The sequence below is a fragment of the Gallinula chloropus genome (assembly GCF_964237585.1).
Source record: "Gallinula chloropus genome assembly, chromosome: 3".
Taxonomy (NCBI): Eukaryota; Metazoa; Chordata; class Aves; order Gruiformes; family Rallidae; genus Gallinula; species Gallinula chloropus.
In genome coordinates this window covers 72626240-72648926 of record NC_140087.1, presented here as the reverse complement: position 1 = coordinate 72648926, position 22687 = coordinate 72626240, and the positions used below count along the sequence as shown (strand labels likewise).

The following is a 22687-nucleotide window of genomic DNA, read 5'->3' as shown; positions in this document are numbered from 1 at the left end:
AGTACAAGCTGTAGGCATTGTATATTCAGAACATAATTCTGTGGTGATTAGTTACTTGTAACAGAGTTCTACTTTTCCTTTTGGGGGGAAAATGTGCAAGATATTTTGTCAAATGTCAAGTCAGAAAAATCTAAGATGTAAGAATCTAAGGTCAGTCTTGAAGTGAGCTCAGTTTGCTCAGGGTCAAGTCTAGCAAAGCGTGGCAGATTGTTTAAATGAATGATGTGAGTGGGAGATCAGACAGTCTCCTGCCTCTGGAAGTGTGAGGGAGGAGGGTACTTACGGAACAAATGTTGCTCAGAAACCGTTACTGTTTTTTACACAGATGTTCCACTGCTTTTAAAAGTTTTATTTAAAGTTTGATAATACCAAACTTAAAGGCTTTCTATGAAATTTGCTAGCAGAAATAATCTATTTCCTTTTCTGATTCCTGACTGATGTTTACAGTGCTTTTAGGGAAAATAAAACTGATCAAAGTTAGGAACTGAGATGAATGATTGAATGACTGTAGAGTAACAGTGGCAAAAATCCATGAAGGCTTGTAGGCTTCAGAAATTAGTTGCTTACCTGCCACACGTCAGTGTTTTGTCTTGGGTGCTTACCAGTTTGCTGATTCAGAAAGCTGATGTTCTCTCAAAGATGGAGTTTGTTTTATTACAGAGTTAAGGCTCAAGGATATCAACACCCTTAAATTAAAACCCTGATAGAATTTTTATTGTTGCAGAGCTGGCTGTTTAAAAAAAAAAAAAAAAAGAGAACCAGGTGGTTAACTAACTCTTCCTGTTTCAAGTAGGAGGTGGCTGCTGCATTCTAACATTGCAGCATTACTTGAGACTTGCAAACTTATTCTCTCCTAGATAACTTCAGGACAGCTTGCCATCTGTGCATAGCTGCTTTTGATAAGGTGAAGGGAAGCTGTTAGAAGCTCCAAGAACCTGTGCTGCACAATTGTGTCAGTATCTGGGCAAGGTATGACTAATCGTATGGTAACATACAGTGCAGCACTGTGCCAGTCTGTTTTCACAGCTCTGATCTCCCAGTGATTGTTCCAGTGTCCTTGGTCTTAAAAACAGCTTTTCCATTTAGAGTTGCAAACAGCTCTATGAGCAGTGTAAAAACTTTGAAGTAAGGTTAGCCCCTCTCTGTTTTGGGGGGACTTCGCTATTAGAGCACCAGATATATCAGAATGGCACTAGCTCTTCAGGCCTAAAAGCAGTCATTTAAAAATGTAAATGGTGATGAGCAGGAAGTGTGTATTGTAACTTTAATTCTGAAAATAATTAAGGGAGGCTTAGAGCTGTAGGTTGTCATAACCTTTTTCAGGTACAGTTTAAGTTGAGAGATCTCGTACAGCTTCTTTTCAATGTGTCTCTTGAAACTGGGTACAGGTATCCTAAGACTCTTCAATGTAGAACAAGTCTCTCTTGGGAATTGTTCAAATGTCACCTGCACAGTGATTGACGGAGTTCTTCATACATTATTTGATCCTAAAAGTGCCAAGGTAAGAGGAAAAATTACATCAGACAAGGATTAAAAAAAAAAACATGCAATGTTTAAAAATGACTTCATATGTAATGAAGTGAAACTGATGAGCTAAATGAGAAACTAGCTGTACTTTAAGGCATTTTCAAACAAAAATAAGGCAAAACCCCACTGCCCTGGCTCATTAATGAGATTCTCCAGTGATAGTCAGCAGTGATACTTAATTAGCCAAAGACTTTTAGTTCTTAATATTGCCATGCTAGGTAGGTTCAGATTGCAGCATTGCTAAGGTAGTGCCCTTTTTACCAGGGGAGGTGCTGAACTGACACTACTTTACCCCATCCAACTCTGCCAAAATGAACAGACAGATGTTTTCCTAGTCTAACTTTCACTGCAACTGTTCCTTAATCCTTTTCACTAGTCAAAGTGACAGTTTTGAGGCACAGGACATTTAACAGCTATCAGTTTCCACTGAAAAGGCTGGCTTCTGAAGGTGATGTCTGGCTGTAGCTTCAAGAACTCGTTTTGGTGTCTTGATTCCAGCCAGTTAACTGACCTCAGATGTGCATGGGAGGGAAGAGTTACAGTGCTAAATCAGTGAGACGTAGACTCTCTTAGAATTTTCCAGTATTCCTAGGAAGGTGCATGGAGGTTTTTCTCAGGCTGCATTTGTCTAGCAGACAGGAAGTAGGAGCTGGTAATGGGAGATGAGAATCTTGTACTCAAAAAGGTATTTCAGAATACCTAACTGAAAATAGAAGTGAAGCATTTGGCTCAGACATGCTACTTAACAGAAATGTCATTCTGCAGTTTAAATCCCTAAGAACCAGAAGGACCACCCCCATAATATCAGTGATTGCTGTGTTAAGAGATAGTTTACTGTTTTTTTGTGGCTGGTGCTTCTAAACTGTTTGCTTAGTGATTTAGAAAAGGGAAGAAAACAAGAACCAACACCATCTCTAAAGGGTCTTGGAGCCAAAAACCACTTGGATTTTAGAAAAGTTATTTTTTTCTAAAATTATGAACATAAGTAATAAAGGAAACAACATATTGCTGGGTAGACTTCAGTCATTGTTATAATGCATCTGGGTTGCATGCAGTCTGATATGCAGCAGCTCTGCAGCAATAAAAACTCATATCTATTTTAACTTCTCAATTACAGTAATTAAGATGACTGAGCAGCTTTCACTTCAGTCATTAAAAAGAACCGGTCATAAGGAAACATTTAAAACCTCCTTGACAAATGCAAATAGTGAAAAGACTGATAAGAAGTGAGATAAAGTGTATTTTATATCCTATCTCTAAATGGCATCTATTGCACATTAACAAATGGTCTAGCATCTTTGGGTGCCACGTCCATCTGGGGGGAAGCTGGGACAAGGTGTGCTGTGCTCTGAAGGCCTTGACTCTTAACTGACAATGCAGCATTAAAAGATAACATTGATAGATGGGTTACATGCTACATGCAGTGCATCATCTGCACCTGGAAAAGGAGACTTGCTGACCTTGTAAAAACGACCAGGTTTATTTCAAACTGCTGTCAGTCTCTACATTAAGTGGTGCCTGTATACTGCAACTGTAACCATTCCCACAAGTCTCCAGGAGAGGATAAGTATCCCTTCCAGGGGAAAAGTGTTTTGCATGCTCAGAGTTTATCTTACCTTTTTTGATACTGAAGATTTTACCTTCCTGAAAGCTTCTTCAAAGTGCTGACGGGAAATCTTAATTTCTCCTCAAAGAACAAAGCAGAATAAATTACTAAATTGCAGGCAAGTGACAGTCTGTATTTCACAGCAGCATTCATGAAATGGAGCTAACTGCATCTGCTAGTCTGGTGGATGAGATCCAACTGCGAACTCTTAAGTTTTATGGAGCCCCTTGTCTCTGATCTTAGGCAAGATCTCAATCACTCCCTCCCTCCCTTGCATCTTAAGCCATAGAATACTTACTTGGTTTAGAAATTTACTTTAGGTATGAGTGTTTTCACCTGCAGATTGAGAATTTCATTCTCAAAGATAGCAGGTTAACTGCAGCTTAAATCAAATGCAGTTATATTCAAGTCCTTTAACCCTCTGGGAAACAAATAGATGCCTCTCAGTTCTGGGCCTTATTTTCTAGGCATGTTTAATATTTCCTATACATGTTTAATGTTAAGCTTCCCTCCAGTATTATATCAGTATAAATGAAGATGCAAATTTAAAATACTGGCATTTTAGCTTATTTCCCCAAGGAAAACGCTATTTAGAGTATGAAATAAGTTCAACTTGTGTCTTTCACAGAAGCCAGTATTACTATGAGTCATCAAAGTGCCATAAAATAATAAAACGAAGCTATGAGATTGAATTTTGCATTCACTTTTAGTTTGGACTAAAAAGTGCTACAGGCTTAAATTGTGAACCAATATATATCTTCAACTCTAGGAAGAAAAGGAGAAAACAGCCTAGATCAACTAGGAAAACGAGTGTTATTTTAGGATGTGGTTATGGTGAAACAGCCTATGATACTGATGACGTCAAAGCATTAGCTATGGCTGGGTATAAGCACACCTCTACCTCCTGCGCTAGGAAAAGTAGTTCCTCTCTCACTGAATGTGTCAGGCTACATCATGCTTACTGCATGATAAAAGCAGGCATAATGCTTAATACTGTGGAGAATTTAGCTGTCAGTAATCTGTAGCATGGCTACTTCCATTATTATGGTTTGCCTTGATTTCTGATGACAAACCCATTTATTCTGAATAAATAGCTATAAATGTTCTATTACTTAAAGCCATTTATATCAATAAATTAAAATAATGAAGTATATCAACAGCTATAATATTTTAAAAAATGAGACTAGTGTTTTAAGTAATTATTTTTTCCCTATTTACATAGATGAGTGAAGGACAGGTAGTGCCCTTTCCTCTTAATTTGGGAGTACCAAACAAGGACCAGAGATTGTTTTCAAATTCATCCACAAAGATACAAAACTTCAATTAGTGTCACTTGTTAAGATAGTACAGTTTGACTGCTCTAACAAGAAGTCTCAGGCTCTTTGCTTAAGTAATCAGCTTTCCATGCTGTGCAGTTGATGTGGCTATCCTAATAAAAAAAACATACCAAGATGGACACTTAGGGATAAGGTCATAATTTAGGAGGTGAATGGATTCTGTGAATCTGTCTTTGTACCCAAATGTATTGAAGTTCCTACTCTGCATGTTCCTTGTAACTAGACACATCTGAAACATGTATAGGATGTGGTTTAGAAAAGGAAGCCAGGACTGTAAACTCCAAGTTTTCAAACTGCAGTACTCTTTTGGATGGCCAGATGCTGGGCCAATGATGAGGAACTCCACGGGGGCCTTAAAACTTCAAGTTTGCCCAACCTTTGTTAGGATTTCTCCCTTCTTTCTCCAAACTGGCAGCTCCCAGATTGCAGTAACTAACATGATCAACTCCCCTAGGGCTGTTCAAGTTGGAAGTATAATTTGTGGATTCTAAGACCTAGCACAAAAGGGACAGCTTTCCATTTCACTACAAACAAGTCTCTTCAAGCAAACCGCTGCTGAGTGGTAAAAAACCACACCCCTGAATTTATTCCAGATGGAAAATACCTGGTATATACAGGAAATTGCAACAGAGTTTCTACAGAAGAGAAAGGAGCAGCACTGATCTCAGCGGGGCGAGTCTGAAGCACTGACTGATGAGGACATAGAGCAGCCTTCTGCAGTCATGTGCAGAGTGTGGGAGGGGAGTCAGTTGTGATGTTCTGTGGCAGCACTGAATGAACCAATTCTCCAGCCTCTGTAGATGCACTACTCATTTTACCATATAAAAGACCACTGCCTGAAATAAGAAGCCACCACTTTCATACCATGGCTGATCCATGGTATGATCCAAACCCAAGGACATCCCAAACCAGCAGCTGCTATAAACATGCAGAAGAAACTACACACGTATTATGGACTTCCTGGCTGCCAGCACATCTATGCACTAAGTGCTCAGTCTGCAATCCTAAATGTGATTCAAGTGATTAATATCTTTTAATAATGTCTACTGTATTCTGGATAATTATAAAACCAGGATAAGTTTAGAAATTTTCATCTCAAATCAAGAGCTTTTTCCATCCACAGCAAGCAAAATGGGTAACTAAGTCATGCAACAGCAAAGGATTCTGTAGTTTCTCCCTCTGCCAAAAAGTACCTCAAAACAATACATTCTGCACTGCTAACCTACTGCTGTTATAAACCAGGTGAGACTGGATATATATGTACAGGATCAGAAAGATTGATTCAAAGCCATTAGAATTCCAGCATGACTCTTAGAAACAAGAGGCACAATGAAAGCCTCATATATTTTCCAGGGATATAATCTGAAAAGTCAGAATTGCATCTTTGCTTTGTATTTTCACCCAAGGGTAAAATAAGACACAAAATTATGGATACATAAGATACACACCCTTTTTCTATAAAGGAGTTTCAATTTAGAATTAAGGTTGTTTCTATCTGCACAGAAAGAATAATTTGTAAGACAAGAAAATGCAACTTATACCAGAAGTGCAGAAAGATAAGGGAAGGGCACAGACTGTACTGGAAACCATTTATAGCTCCCTGTTAAAGGCCTGGCAATGACGCCTTGAAAACCATTCAGTCAGCAGGAACCACTGATGAGTTAAACAGCCAAGATCACAAGTGACACTCACATTTCCCTCATGCTGTTACTCCTAGGGCCACGTATTCAGTTACACAACATAACTGCACGCCAAAGGTACGTGATCAGTATGTGTGCAGTTACAACCGTACTCAAATCTGCAGGTAAGTCAGCAGTTACTCTTTGCTAGTGCCATACTCAGGCTAGTACAGAAACTGTCAGCTCACGCTATCATTTAAGATTAAATAGTTTCTTTAAGGTTACAAGGTTCAATTCTTTTACAAAAAGTGAAACCATGCCAAGCCTCCAGCATGACCGTTTTTCCTGTACTCTCTTCTTTGTGTTCAAAGATGCTTGTGTGTTCTTGAAACAAATCTGACTTAAATAATTGATGGCTTCTGAGGCAAACAAATTCTGTACAGCATGCATCCCTTCGTGCTTGTCCTGAACTACCTTAAATACTTTACAGTCCATGTATCTCCTCACTGTTTAATTAAGATTTTTGTAAAGCTTTCTTACCTTTCTTGCTTTGAGTATTCTGCAGGGCCATTTCCTGTCTCAAGGCACAAATCGAAGCCTCGCGTACTAGAGCAGAAAGGTCTGCCCCTCTGCAGAGACAAACAACAGTTTATTTTAGGATAAACTCCCCTCAGCTTTTGCTGATGGCATATAGAAAAGCAAGACTCTACTAATGATGGTAAAAGGCAGGATGTGCTGTCACATAAAGGAATACCCACTGCTGCAACTTTCATTATGGAGTGACATCCTCCATGTTTTAGCTACAGATTAAGATGAACTAAAGGAGAAGCATGGGAAGGGGCAAAACCACCCAACCAGCATCCTTAAAAATGCAAAAGGATTAATACTCACAGTATTAATTCATGATTCATAAGACTGATAAAAATTCAGTATCAATTAATGGTTCGTAAGACTGATTTTAAAAAACATTCAAATGGAATAATCCTTAATTACAAGAGGGAGGTGCCTGGCATAAAGCTGCATCAACAGTTAACATGCTCTTAAAATAACAGTATTCATAAAACACAGTCAGAGCAGTCTTTCTAAATATTTGTTTCCAGCTGCTGAGCTTTGCACAAGCCTTCAAACTATTACATTAGTTTGAAGGCTTGTGCAAAGCTCAGCAGCTGGAAACAAATTGTCATTGAACAATTAACTCGCAGACATCACTTGAGGATGCTAGGAGTACTACTGTGGTATGTAAAAACCCAAACCTAAAACCTAGCCAAACATAAAAATTCCACACAAAACCCCACCCTACAAAAAAAGCCCAAGCTATCAACCCAAAATACAAATGCAAACATAAACACCATCCCCCTCCAAACAACCCCACATCTAACACCCCTCTCCCCCAAAACACTGTGAACAAGAGAGCCAGCAAAAGTACTGATCTTTCCCAAATATGAACCAATGACAGTCCAAAAATCATTACAGGTGATAGCCTTCCTTTCTAAGATTCAAAAGCAATATTCTGACAAGAAATTATTTTGTGAACTCTGGAAAGTAATTAGCTATTAATAAATCACTTATTAAAGATTTTAAAGTTTTGTAAAATGCAATTACAATTTTTCCTGGCAGATATGCCTGTTGAGCTTTCCTAAGAGACACACCTTGGGATTCCCAAAGCACAAGTTGCAATGGGCCCTCATTACTTTGTCAAGCCCTTTGCTTTCAGCTGTGTGACAGAACAAGTTGGTTATGGTTGTTTAACCAATGTACTTGCACCATCATGATATACAGGCCCACAACTTAAAGAGGGTTAAGCAAGAATTAGAAAATAAGACCAATCAAAACCAAGAGGCATCTACTGATCAGTATTTACAAAATGAAGAGGACTATTCCAGATGAAAAAAGACTTTACAGTCCATACATTACTATCAACTTTTTGGGGAAAAAAGCACAAGTGAAAGCAAGAAAAGTAGTGTAAGGAAAACGGCTTACAAACCCTGTTAGGAGGTCCTCTTAATAACAACATAACACACGTTGTCTGTGACAATCAGCACTGCACATTAAATAGTCAAGTCAAAACTAGAAGCCACTCACGTGTAACAATCACAGTGTTGACTGTAAGCAATCTCTTCAAGGCTTACATCAGTATCTAGCGGAGGCCGGGTGCCACCCTGAAGGAGTTGAGATAATAAAAGGAGGAAGGTCAGACTTTTCTATTTAAAAAACCCATCCACACATGCCATCCCCCAAGTGACTAAAGTTTTCATCAGTCAGGAATCACACGGGTCTGACAAATCCCTTGGAATATCCACAAATACTAACACCAGTTTTAATCTTCAACCAACAAGAAGGACAACCAGCCTTAAAAAAAATTAATTACAAAATAATAAGTAATGATAATCTTAACTTCCGACCAACAGATCATTTTCTCTAACAGTCAGCCTGTCGTGGGACACTGACACACTGACACTGTTCCATATGTGGACATGTCTTAAAGTAGCTGTTCACATCAACAGCACTGCTTAGCTGATCTTCCTCTAGGTTTACAATCTGTTGAAATAAAATCACTAAGCAATAAGCATGTAGATTTAGTCGTATCACCTTTAAGACTGAATTGTCTCTCTCATGTTCTAGACTTACATTTGCAAACTTAGAAGTTTTCCATTCTGTATTCCATAAATGCATTTTATATACACCATAGATATTCCTGTAGGCTTTCTGACACTACTCTTCCATATTATGGCTTCTTCCTCCACAAAGAACCCTCAAGTGGTTTATTTTGTTATTTCTTTTGTATCTTTCAAAGCAAATAATACTGAACAGCATTAGAAATTATATTTGAAACTAGCCAACATTTCTAACATCATAAGCATGAAGATCTCCCTATTACCCTTAGGCAAGAGTAAAGTAGTGTCATAGTAGTACAGAGGTTCTAGATGACCACAGTATCAAACAATTCCCACTGATACAACTGACGCTTCATCAGAAACTCATCTGACAGAAATGCAGATATCTGTTATTTTCCGATTTCTTCATATAAGCTCACATACCTCATACCTATAGTACCTTCAAGAGGAAGAAAAAGGTGTAGTAACTGGCAAGTTAAAACCTCAAATATGAACAGGCAGTAGGATAACGAAGACTAAGCAGGGTAAGGAGGCAATCTTGAATCAGCCTTTGGTAGAAGAAGGGGAAGAAAAAGAAACACACAACAAGACAAAGCCTGGTTTTGAAGTGTCTTGAAAGAAGAGGCTTTAACCTAGAAACAAGTAAGCCTTGTAGTTATGGGATACTTCAGTAATCACTGTACAAGACTGCAAGCCAGGGAGACACCTTCTCCACCAAAGAAAGAAGTGTTCTTCCTACTCCTTTGAGCACCAACGTGTGCTGAGCTTTTTTCAGCAGGATGAGCTGCCTACTCTGGAGACATGCTCAGTAGGTACGTGCACTGGAGGAGCACAGGACAGCTGTGCAGCTTGCAGGAATGTCAGCACACTGGTAACTTAAACATGTGAAGACATGCTTCTCTTGCGTAATTTATATGCAATCTGAAAAAGAACGTATTTGTACAAGATAACTGAAATAAAACTCTTTCACAACAAAGCTTCAGATTACATTTAGGCTGTCAACTCCCTCTTCTACTCCTCACGCTGGCTCTGTAAGCATCTGTGTTTACTCTCAGCAACTATTCTCTGGTTTCCACATCCCATGTATGTATTCCTCAGGGATTTCTGGGGGTGCATGCATCACCCTGAAGCCACTCACATCCACACCAAACATTTTGTTTTATCTTGTCTGTAGCACATATTGAAGCAAGTGTTTCCTTACCTAGAATGAGTGGATGAAGTCTTAAAAAAAAATAAAGTATTTCAATTAAATTTAAACTATTTTCCTCTCTCCAGATTCCATGTTCTTGTTGCAAGTAACTCCTATACCTTTTTAAAGAGAATAACAACCCGTTTCTGTTCTTAACGCTAGAAATGCGTATCTTTGCCTAGGCTTTACGGGAACTCTGCTGACTGCAGAAGTAGGAAGTGAGAACAGCACCAGCTTCCTTAGAGAATAAACACAGAAACATGTAAGGAAGAGAGACTCATTCAAAGGCTGTACGAATCTCATTTCCGCTGACCTCTTAATCAAGAGCTGAGGAGAAAAAAAAAATATCCATTGCAGACTGAACACCTCTTTCACTACCAAGAGCAGCATGAATTAAGTATGCATGGAAGTGCCTGGCATTCCAAAAGTAATTTGCTCTGATAATCAAGGGCAGGATCCACAGGAACCAAGCTGGTAAACACTATGCAATGCATCACAGTGTATCACAAGAAGGCACGCTATCAGATAAGGCCACAGCAAGACATTCTGTCAGCAGAAGACAAATGCGCTGTGATAACAGGGTAAGGACAAGGTTACCACAGCACATGTGCCACTCCTCTTGGTGTTATCCCAACAGGAAGAGACTGTAGCCACGAAGATGCCCAGAAGGAGGGAGCAAAGACGCTTTTCAGCAATCTCACCCATGATCTCTGGCAGCTGAAGTAAACGCAACTTTAAACTGTTTGATTCTTAAAGGGAATCTAGAAAACAGCTCTCTCTAACCACCAGTTTGTCACTGCCAGTAGAGAAGCAGCCAAGAGATGATGTAAAGACTCAAGACAGACTTCCTGAGGACAGTGTTACACACAAGTGAACCCCTGGATGTGTGCATCTCTGTGATGACATGTGGCTGTGAGAGTTTGAGCAGAGAACTCAGTTTTGTTTAATACTGCCTTTGCCTCCCATGAAGTCTTGTGCCAAACTTTGCTGCACTGTTTTCCTGCACCACTAATTACAGTGAGAGCACATTGAAACATCTATAAATCTCCAGTAAAAATCAGGGAGAGCAAGGATCAACACCTGTATGTTAAAATCCAGAGCAGATGGAAACAGAATCCTTCTTTCTGCTCTGTATAGTCAGTCTAGAGATGAATTCTAGAAAAACAAGGTTGCTTGTGTTAAGTCAGAACAACCAAACAAGCCCAACTTCTAAAGAACACTTTGTTACCTTAAAAATAATTGGGTAAAACAACACCCAGAATTCCTTAGAGTATGGTTGAAAAATGATTCATTGATGTTAGACTTAAATACTTTCTAGGTCTTTTAAAAGGCAGCCACCTTTAAGAACAGCAGTGTAAAAACTTTTAACTGAAATGTAATAAACCCACCTACTATTAATCGCCTACACCACAACTTCATGCTTATGCAAGTCCCAATTAAAATTTTTACCAATTTGCTAAATAATTTTGGCCACATTTTTTGTAAGAGTGTGCTATCTTTTCCTGGATGCCTTTGAAGCTCACTAAAAGGTAAAACCTGACAGGACACCTGCTCTTAACAATCCTTGCTGGTAACTGGAAAAAGGAGCAAATATCCAAGCAATTCATAACTCTTTGCATGTTCTTTCTTTAAACCCCTGAGTACTGCTGTACCACACTTCGAGAAATACTCACACAGGATTCTATAACCCAACTCTCTCTGAAGTGGCAGACTGTGCCATTACCCACAGGTACAGACTGTGCCAGTCTCCACAGGGAGAGCCCATGAAGGCAAATATTTTACGTATCAACATTTACTTTGACCTACAACCTCTATCAATGCAAGATTCCTTTAATCCTAAAGGCAATTAAGTGTCACAACTACTGTTGTGCAAACGCAGTTGGAGCTTGTGAATCATTTTGGTGAATGTGTGGAACTTCACACACACACCCCCCCCCGCCCCCCCCGAAAAAAGCTTACAAAACACTTTCATGCCTATTACTCACATAGATAGGAATCTTTTAATTAAATCTGTTCAAACTGTGACTGTACAAGCAGCAGCTTCTGTTTGACACGTTTGCTTTACTCAAGATTTATCAAGGCCTTGCAGCTGCAGAGCAAATTTAACGGCAGAAGCGGCTGACAGCTTATTTTTATGACCTCACATTAATATCCGAGAGTGTTTTACAAGACAGGATCCTGCAAATCTCTGCAAAACTTAATTTGTCTCCAATCATTCCACTAAGCTCCAAGGTAAGGATTTATTTTCAAATACTCACTTTGGTGATGGTCTTTAAAATAGCAAGTCGATCTTCAGGTGGTGGCAAACCCACGTAGAGTGTTTTATCCAGTCTACCAGGACGCAGGATAGCTGGGTCAATTATATCTTGGATGGGGGGGGGAGAGAAAACAAACCAACCTAAATTTCAGATACCAGATACACCCTTAGGAAGCTGCACACATGAGAAGGAATACATGCATACTTGCACTGAGACTCAAAGAAGCATTCATGACATGATGTGAAGCTCTGAGCATTAAAGAGCTGATGGAAATAGTTTTCATCTGTCAAGCAAGAGCTTCTATTACCCAGCAGAGTTAAGCCACATCTGCTCAAAGACGACTCATAAATACCACATTCATCTCTTTACAAATGAAGATAACTACATCTTTGGCAATACAGTACTAGAATGTTTTTACTGTCATATATACCATGCTCAAGTGAGGAATTCCTTATTAATTCATAACAAGGGGGGAAAAAAAAAGCTTCCAGTTTGTTCTAGTGGAAGGAACCCTACACATATTAAGTGTTGCAAATGTACTTGAAAAGGCACAGTGAGAAATAAAGATTAACAAGGACACATAATAAGCACCAATGTGTAAACTTAATTTTAGTAATCATTTGCAATTCTACTACATATTAATTTTCCTGAATGGTAAAATAGGAAACCCATGAAAACACAAAATAGAGCTGCAAACTATGGAGTTTGTTTCCCAGGAAGAACTAGGGACTCCAAATTTTATTATATGTTGAAAAGTAAGAAACCAAAAATCACCACAAATGTTTCTAGACAACCATTGAAAGCTTAAAGGTAACAGAAATATATACGAGCCTTTTAGCACCACAGGCTTCAGCACTAGACTTCCACTAACAGTAAGTCAGGATATAAATACTAAGGACTACTTAGTAAAGCAAGAGACAGAAACAGGGCACATAACCCTGGAGAGACCTCCATTCCTGTCCATATTTCAGTACAAACTGCTTGGACAATGTTTCTAATACTTCTTGATGCCCCACTTACCCACCTACCAAACCTGATGACAGTATTACTGGCTCTATTTCATTAAGAAATTCTATTGAGTCACCATTCCCAGACGTATTTAAAACACAAGTAGATGTGGTGCTTAGGGTCATAGTTTAGTGGTCGACTTGACAGTGTCCATAACACAACAGTGTTATGTTAACAGTTGGACTGGATGATCTTAGAAGTATTTTCCAACCTACATGAATCTATGATATTCTACGTACTGCAGTAACATGAACAGCAAAGAACACTCACAGAAGATATACTAAAAATACAGGGGTTTGTGTAACAGACTGTTATGATGCCTGTAAGTTATAGATGTGTTGGGCAGCTATTGCAAGAACCTTATCCAAAAGTAACAGTTGAAAGTTACACCCAAGTCTTAAACTGAAAACTATAACGAACTCCAAATGAACCTGTCAACACCCTTACGATCATGACATCCCCTGACAAAACATAGCTAAAATCAGCTACATGCATTCATGGATATTAAAAGTGAAGAACTGGGAAAAGTTAAGCTGTTAATCCTTACCATACAGATGTTTAAGAGAAAAACAAAGCTGAACAAAAACCACACCACACCCAAGCCAGTAATATGGAAGCACACCAGCATCGCTTTTCTTGCAAAGAAAACCAGTTTGCATCACTCTGTCAGGACTGCAACTACCTGATCCTACCACAACCTAGTCTTCATTTGCTTTATAAAGATGTGCATAATTTTGTTCAAGTTCCTCTTGCTTAAAAGTCAAAAAGAAGGAGGAGATGCATATATTAAAAATGGCTCCAGAATCTTTTTCTTAGACAAAAGCTATTTCCCCCCTCCAGGACAGAGCAGTCATGGCCAGAGACATTTACGTAGGCAAAAATAAGCTATTGTGAATGCAGCAAGAATGGTGAGAAATAAAGGAAGAACTTGATCATAGAATCACAGAATCACAAGGGTGGAAAAGACCTTTAAGATCAAGTCCAACCGTTCCTGTCCTCTGCTAAACCAGATCCCTAAGTGCCTCATCTACCCGTCTTTTAAACACATCCAGGGTCGGTGACTCAACCCCCTCCCTGGGCAGCCTGTTCCAGGCCCTGACAGCATTTTCAGTGAAAATTTTTTCCTAACATCTAATCTGACCCTGCCCTGGCACAACTTTGTGCCATTTCCCCTTGTACTATCACATGTCACCTGGCTGAAGAGACCATCACCCACCTCTCTACAACCTCCCTTCAGGTAGTTGTAGGTGGTGATAAGGTCTCCCCTCAGCCTCCTCCAGGCTAAACATCCCCAGCTCCCTCAGCTGCTCCCCATATGATGTATCAGTTTAATCCAGACTAGATGAAACAAAGGTTAAACAGGATCCCTGCCATGACAGGCCCGACAAAAACACCTTTATTGTACATCTGTGCATGGTTCTGTATCATACTGTATCTTGCTTTTGGCACAAGTGCACTTCCCTGTTCTGGTGTCTCTGTGGACAGAAGTCTTGCCACATTATTAAGATGAGCTGACAAAGTTTGCTCAAGAGATCAATTACAAACCTGAAAACAAATACTCTCAATAGGGATTGCATTACGACACCATGCACTTCATAATTTCCCCAGCCTGAAGTTTCAAAAACTCTTTAAAAAAAACCTAAGCTTGATATAGAAAATCAAGCTTAAAATGTTTCCCTTTTGCATGCTGAGAACATGGCACTTGGCACATTATCTGTCCCACAATATGGTCTAAAGATGTATTCTTCCATCTGTATGTAAATGATTACACTGTCCGGATTCAAAGAGTTACCACAGCTCACACCAACTCAGTAAGCTGCAGTAACGGTGGCTTCCAATGAGAAGACCATACCAAAGTTTAAAACAAAGACCTACACTCCACATCTCCTTACCAGGCAATTCACTCTGCGGGGTCAGACCTGGGCCTGAAGGTCTTGAAAATTCAAACCACACAACATAAAAAATTAGTATTTACTCACTGGTCAAAAACACTCCTTGGATACACTTTATATCTGTTTAAAGAAGCAAATAATGCTCCCCTTTAAGGAATTTCAACACATTTCATGCTGATAAATCATAGTCTTCTCTCCATATATTTTATCTCTAAACTTACCTGAAGAGTGTCAACTGATTTTATATGCATTTAACTTTGTAATGAAATTAGTTATTGTAGATATCTCTTTCAAAGCCTATGATTATCTCTCAAGTTTGAGATTGAAACATGGAAAAGCGGTAACATACAGAACTTCTCCAAGCAGCTGTCTCACAGAAAGAATATACATGTAATAAAGAGAAATACCTAGTTAATAATTTTTTGTCTTGGTGTTCTGATGTAGTAGTCAGTGGTGCTGACTACATTGCTAGAAGACAGTAGAAGACATTTTCCAAATAATCTGGCAGAATTACCTAGGATGGAATTCAGAGTACATCCATTTCTTGCTTTGTTTTAAAGGTTAAAACAGGCACCAACCTCTAAGGAATTACACTTTATTGTTCTCCAAACTATTGCAAAATAGTCCATTAAATTCTATTGAAAGTATCTTTGCATGAATCCCTCTCATGGAGCATTTTACTGTCCTGTAATAAAATCCTTTTGTCTGACATGCATTTCCAGTCAATTATTCATATCTTATGTCAACTGTATGAGTCAGCAGCGTTTATGAAACTTCAGTGCAAACCAGCAACAACTATTTCACTGAGTCCATCAACCTCATCCTATACTCACAATAGCTTTTAGAGTTATATTTGAAGTACACAATATCTAGGTCCTCACATCTGTGACATTTTAGAACGTAGGCTCAGAAGTCCTTCAGCTTCACTAAAATTACTGTGAAAGATATTTAAGATTCAAGGACAACTGAAATTCAGAAATATAATTTGTGTGAATTAGAACTCCCATGAAAGAAATTGGTCCAATGCTCACATATTAGGTGCTTTTGAGATCTTATTTTGCCTTTAATTCGGCAACATGTATAAACAAACAACACACCCAAATCAGAACTGTGGCTATTGTCAGAGACTGAAGATTTTTTTACTGTGCTTCAAAACTCATGGTTCAGGTAAATAGCTCTAGAAAACTAACATAAGCTTGCTAAAGGAAACAGAACTCGATGGAACTAGGACCTAAGAGAACAAAGAAACTAAGAGAACTAGAGCAGAATTCCCCTGTAAGAATTCATTTAAAAATGCTAGAGAAAAAGACTGAATAAAAGCAAAGACATCATCACAATTTACACCAAATCACTATCAGTTTGTAGTTTTTCACTGATTCCTACTCTGCTTCCTCAGGTTACACACAGTTCCTTAGATCCCATGCTAAATGCTTGGTCAGCATATCTTTAAAGAATTTATAGTGTTCAAATCCTGGGAAAGAACCGACCCGAAAGCAGCAGTATCCAATACTGCAACTCACATTGGTAAACTAAAAAATCGTGGGAAGTTACAGTTAACAGTAGTGCTTTGATGGTTTTGTAACTATTTAGTCTGGATTTGGAGAAGGAAAGAGAGTATAATTATTTTGACCCATTTTCTACCAGGACATGACGTTTCTGCATTTTTTCCCTCTCTCTCTCTTTTTAATGACAGTTAATCCTTTAAAAATTTAATCCTCTTCAAAGTTTGACATTGGTTCTGCATTTAGGTGGAAAGAGATTGAGTTGGGAATACTGCATCCCTGTTAATTTAGCAGCAGTCAAAAAAAGACCTACAAAGGACTTTCAAAGTCACTAAGTGCAAAAAACATTAAAATATCCTGCTTTTAAGGGCAGATCTTATTTCAGCACTCCCAGAGTATAAATTACCACTTGCAGGCTGTGTATGATAAACAAAGGAACCAATCTACTCTGCCTGCCCTTCTGGCAAAAGGGGAATGAGTGTTCCAAGTCCTAAAGGCTGTTATAAAAACAGACCTCAGCAGTCTTCAGCCATGGGGTACGTAACCCATCCCCATTTAACAGCAGCACCTTGTCACAAGCACTAACATCTCACTGAAACATGTGTCATGGGCATACCTCGATGCCAAAACTGGTGGAGCCACTGCTACTCTACTGCTAGTACTATTGTAAGAATTGTGGTTTTGTGAGAGGAGACTCTGCTTTTGGCACAATGGTGTCTCAGACCACAGCACTGAGAACAGTCATGAACAGTAACAGCAACCAACTACAAAAGCTACCATGCATGCAACTGCTCTGAAAAAGTGGCATCCTGAAAAATCATTTTCTCTACATTAAATTATACTAACATGGATTAAAAAAAGATGAGATCTCACACTTCACAATACTGGTCCAGTGGAAGACTTCAAGAAGGTCTGTTGCCACACATAGATTATTTAGATTTGTATTGCAGTCCCCCAGCACCTCTATTCAACCTAAGTAAAACAGAAAAATCTTTCCTACATTGCCAAACCTAAAAGCAGAAGAGCTTTTCAGACACCACAACTTTTACTGTTTGTGGGAATCATTTAAATGCACTAGCTGATACAAGCTCTGGTTCTCCTGCAGGTCTCTGCTTGGACATTTCATTCTAAGGGCAAGAAGAGTGTGTTACTAGCACAGACTTCACTGTTCTTTGCATACAGTGTGCTTCTACTAAGTACCCAGGCCATAACACCAAAATTTAACATGCTGAATGCTGCCTCTTCCTAAGCCCCATGAACACTGAAAAAACTACATGAGAGAAAAATCGTTTTCCCCAATTTAACTACAGCTTCAGTAGAAATTGTTCTGATAAAAGCTGCATCAATGGGAAACTGTTCTTCTCCACACTGACAAATGCAGATGTCACAGCAAATTTATGATCTAAACCTACCCAAAGGATTATTCACACACCCTGAACACTCTTCTGAAGCAGGAGATACATCCTACCCAAACTGCTTAGGTAACTGCCTCTTCTAGCAAATGTGGGATGTGCCAAAAATAACCATGTGGGCAAAGCGGCTCATTTATCAAGATACAATTAATTTCCAGTTACAGAATTTATAGATGTATACATATCCTTCATTTTGACAATTAGATCTGTTTTCCCTGCCTTTGCATTTTCACCTCAAATATACTTTTTCTCATCAATGTCACTGGCCAGTAACACACTGCTGAGTCCACACCTTAAAAATTTCCCACCTTCCCTCAAATATTATTTCAACCCCGTTGTGGGTTTGTGTGGCAAGGCTTTGGCAGACAAGGGGAGGCTACAGCAGTTACTTCTGCAAGTAGCTGCTAGAAGCTTCCCCATGGCCCATCAGAGCCAATACCGGCTGGCTCAAGGCTGGACCTGCTGCTGACCAAGGCAGAGACAACCAGCGATGGTCATAGCGCCTCTGTGATAACATATTTTAAGATGAAAAAACCCCACAAGCAGATGCTTTTTGTTGCCAGAGAAGGGAGTGAGAAGATGCGAGAAACTACAGACACAAAGATTAGGGAAGAGGAGCGAGGAGGCACTCCACATGCTAAAGAGAGATTCTCCTACAGCCTGTGGAGAAGACCACACATAGTGAGGCAGGTTTACCACGATAGATTGGTCACCCTGTATTTATTTTCAGTTGAAATATTCAGAAAAATGCTCAAAGAAGTGCAACATCTTCATCTTCCTTCTATACTTGACAAATTCCTTTATTTCTAACTCTCAGCATCTAGATGGAGTTCAAATTCAGGATGAGAAGTTTCTTGCTGTGTATAAAAAACAAGACTTCTCTGTTACAACGAAAGCAGAAAGTTGGTTTTAAGACATGTGATGTTTCTAGAGTAGATGTCACTGTACAGCTTACTGGCCAAAAAGATGCTTCAAGAATTGCACAACTTGAAGAGCCAGTAAGGAAGCACAGGAAGCTGTCAATATCAAAGCTTGGTAACAGCAGAGTAACTTCAGGTGGAGGGAACCAAGTTCAGAACATAAAGCCCAAAAAGCAAAAGATAAACAAATAGAAAAATGATTTCACATGACACAGATGCTTTAAGGCAAAGTAAGTTTGAAAGTGGCAGAAAACTGTAAGATTGCTTTGGCAAGAAAAATCAACATAAGCAGCAAAAAAAGATGCAATTTATGTTTTAGTTCTTATTGGTTCTTTTATGTTCCACGGAGATAACCCAAAGTCCAATTAAGTCAAATGTCTTTCAAAGCATTTTACAGCAACAGTATCAGGTGCTAATTAAGACACATTTTAAAGAGGTTGCTTCAACTCACACTGTCACAAGCAGGTGTAATAGATAGAAAAAGTGTGGATTTGAGGAGACACTGAAATTTTCAGTACAGAACAAGGTTAGTTATAGAATTCAAATATGTAAGAACATATGATTCCATTAGAAGAGTACCAAGGACAACTGATTTCTCTTGTTTATGATTTTTGGGTCTTTACCTGGCCTGTTTGTGGCAGCCATAATGAAAACTTGTTGACGATTCTCCAGACCATCCATCTCGGTGAGCAACTGATTAACTACGCGGACGCTGGCTCCTGACTTTAAAAGGAGAAATTAAGTCAACAAATTTGAGGAAACAGTGGGCATGTGAATATTTCAAAGTAAGAAAACCTGAAGTTCTACTAGGTCCCTGTCCTGAAATACTATTCAAAGAAAAAGTTTCTTTTTTGCACTTGTAACATAGCTGCATTCTGGATTTCTATTATCCTGGTCTCAGCTTGTTTCCACCCCAAATTCATGCTACCTATATACTCACCAGACACTGTAATATGTGGCAAACCTTTTATTTCCTATTAAAAACAATGGACTCTAATAAGTGCATATAGAAATTTACACTAACCATTCTTCCAAGAACACCCAAAACTTCTGAATATTTAGGTGGCTTTGAAAAAAAGTTATCCAAGTATTTTAAGTCTCTTTACAGTAACTTTAGTAGCTCAACTACTGAAAATAACTCCAAAGCACTGACATCCTGCAACCACACTCAATAGCTTAATCTGAATTTCATTCTTTGGGGAGACTGAAAGAGAAAGCAGAGGAGCTGGAGACTAGAAGTTCAATTATGCAATAAAACTGCTTGATGATTTTGAAGAATATTGTTCTAAGTCTTACAGTTTTATTTTAAACATACAAAACCATAAATCCACCTGTAGATAATTAGAATATATGGTGAAAATGCCCACGGGTCTCAAAAAGCTAGTGGAAACACCAAACATGCCCAAATTTCACTTATGAATACCAAAGACTGTCCACCAGTATTACAGCCCAAGTAATACAGTCACCAATCTCCTGCACAGACACTTCCATATGCCTAATGGAGGCTGAGAAGAACAGGGGTGGGTTTCTAGGTACCAGGTGGTTGCCTGCTGCTGCTGAAGTGAGATATAGTAAGGCACACCTGATCCCCTCCTTGACTACCATCTACACCTACTGGGGTACGTAGTACCAGCCTCATTATTTTATGGCTCTGCAGGAAGCACCACCTCAGGACATTCAGGAAGTCAAATCTGACCTTTTCAGCTCGGCTGTCTTTCATGGGAAGTGGAGCATGCAGATCCAGAAGACGAGGTACAACTCAAACAGTTGACGAAACTTTCACTCTCCTACAGACTACAACTACAGCCTTTCTGTTACAGTCGCTGATGGCAATGTCTGAACAGTACTGTGCTCAACCTGTCTGCTGAAAACAAGCATCTTTTCTTTCAGCCATCAACATACATGCACCAGTGCAGCACCGCAAGACAGATGCTCTTTTCTCTGCATAACAAGCAGAACAGCTTTCCTTTCAACACACAGTGTGTGCTAAGAAAACCACCTTCCCCAAGAGCAGAAGTTAATTCTAGGTGTAGGTAGTTCCTATGCCAAAACAAACAAATGAAAGACAGAAAAACTTCACAGGTAGAATAGCTCCTGTCCAAAATATTTTCATGACCCAGTTCACGTCATTCAAATCAATACACACATTGTGCAAGTGGTATATTTGCAGGTATCAGGATTTGGCAATAAACATTATATTAAACTGCACTCTTCCATCATTTTCTGTGGCTCTCTACAGCCAGGTTGGTGGATACACACACACACATCCTCTGGATACTGTACTCTATATAAACACCTAGATATAAAGGAAGTACTGAGCTTTATAAAATCTGACCATAATATTTTTTCTCAAATATGAGAAAGCCTATCAGATTGTTTTTCTTAGGAGATACCGAACCTTCCAGTTACTTCTGGTGTCAGCACAACGCACAGAAGCTGAGATTATTTATGGAGATATTTTAAGAAGGACTCACTTCGCGGTCAGACCTCCGAGGGCACAAAGCATCGACTTCATCAAAAAATATAACACAAGGGGCTGAATTTCTGGCACGCTGGAACACCTGACGTACAGCACGCTCACTTTCACCAACATACTGAAACAAATGACAAATCACAGCAAAATAAACTTAAGACATGAAGATTCTACTTGGAAAAATAAAAATAATTAAAAACAGCCCCCACCCTTCCCATTTTAAACACTATTTGAGGTGCTCTGCAAGGAAAAGGTGCAGCCTGCCAACCAGTTTAGTTCTGATAAAATAGTGTGTTAGCTTTATTTCCTTACTCTGATCGAGATTTACAAGGGAACTTGTTATTACTAGCTCACTTTTGATTGCTTGCAGTCCATTCACAATTTCTCAGATTTCCTACTTTTTAGGGAATAAATATAACTTGCCAGCATTCTGCTCATGAGAATTAACAAGTACAATCTCCTTAAAGAGCACGCTGTTCTTCAGCGTTGTTTCTGTTGTTCACAAACAAGCCCAGTCAGTAATCTGAACACAATGAACATCTGACATTCATGCTTGAAGACAGGGGGGTTGGTGGTAGGGAACTGAGAAGTAAACCAGAATTTCACTGGAAAGGTGAATTGCAGGGGTGCGGGGTGCCAAGTACAAGATGCAAACACTTCATTTTTTCCAAACAATTGCTTTGATACAATTTATATCTTAACACAGTCTTTAACACAGGCAGACATCTTCTCTTTACCCCGCACAGACATATGCTCCTCATTAACTTGGAGCAAGACTTCCTGCCCTTATCAGTTCTTGAAGTACACATAAAAAAGAAACTTTGGGAAAAGAATAATCAAATCCAATACTGTGGTTTTAGATTCGATATTATTGATAACAGGCAGCTGCCAAGGTCTTCCTAGATGTGGGCCACAGCCACCTTGCTCAGCTCAACACACAACTCTCAAGAGAGACTGAAGTTTTAATCAGAACACTTCTAAAGTCCAGTGCTTCAAACTATAATGCCACAGATCTTTTGTCTGTTAAAATTTAAAATCTTTAAAAATCACTTTCATCAATTAAAACAAGATAAACTCTTATTTTTCCAAGTTTTCAAAGGTAAAAATGACTGGCAAAATACATTTCCAAACTTGAAAGCTGACTGTTTTCTCTTTGTTTGCAGTTACTGATCACCAACTGTTCTCTACTGCAAATCTGAATTTTTGTTCTTTTTCCTGATCAACATAAAAGCAACGATGCAGGTAGTTAGCCATTCCGAAATCCTACCTCAGTGAAAAAGTTTTCATTTGCCAGGTAATTTAAACCAAGATATATACTTAGAACTACCC

The 22687-nt window shown here is 39.0% G+C and overlaps 1 protein-coding gene across 2 annotated transcripts in view; it reads right to left on the bottom strand.

Moving 5' to 3' along the window:
* Positions 1-1256: 1256 nt before the first annotated feature.
* Positions 1257-22687, bottom strand: part of NVL (nuclear VCP like) — a gene marked incomplete at its 5' end in the record, with an annotated part of 40894 nt that continues 19463 nt past the window's right edge. For both annotated transcript variants that reach the window (XM_084262168.1, XM_084262169.1), the window contains 7 exons: positions 1257-1487; positions 3144-3214; positions 6630-6718; positions 8172-8248; positions 12152-12258; positions 19509-19608; positions 21360-21479. In XM_084262168.1, coding sequence (XP_084118294.1) covers positions 1443-1487; positions 3144-3214; positions 6630-6718; positions 8172-8248; positions 12152-12258; positions 19509-19608; positions 21360-21479 — 609 coding nt within the window. In that variant the 3' untranslated portion in view covers positions 1257-1442. The remainder of the gene's footprint in view (positions 1488-3143; positions 3215-6629; positions 6719-8171; positions 8249-12151; positions 12259-19508; positions 19609-21359; positions 21480-22687) is intronic.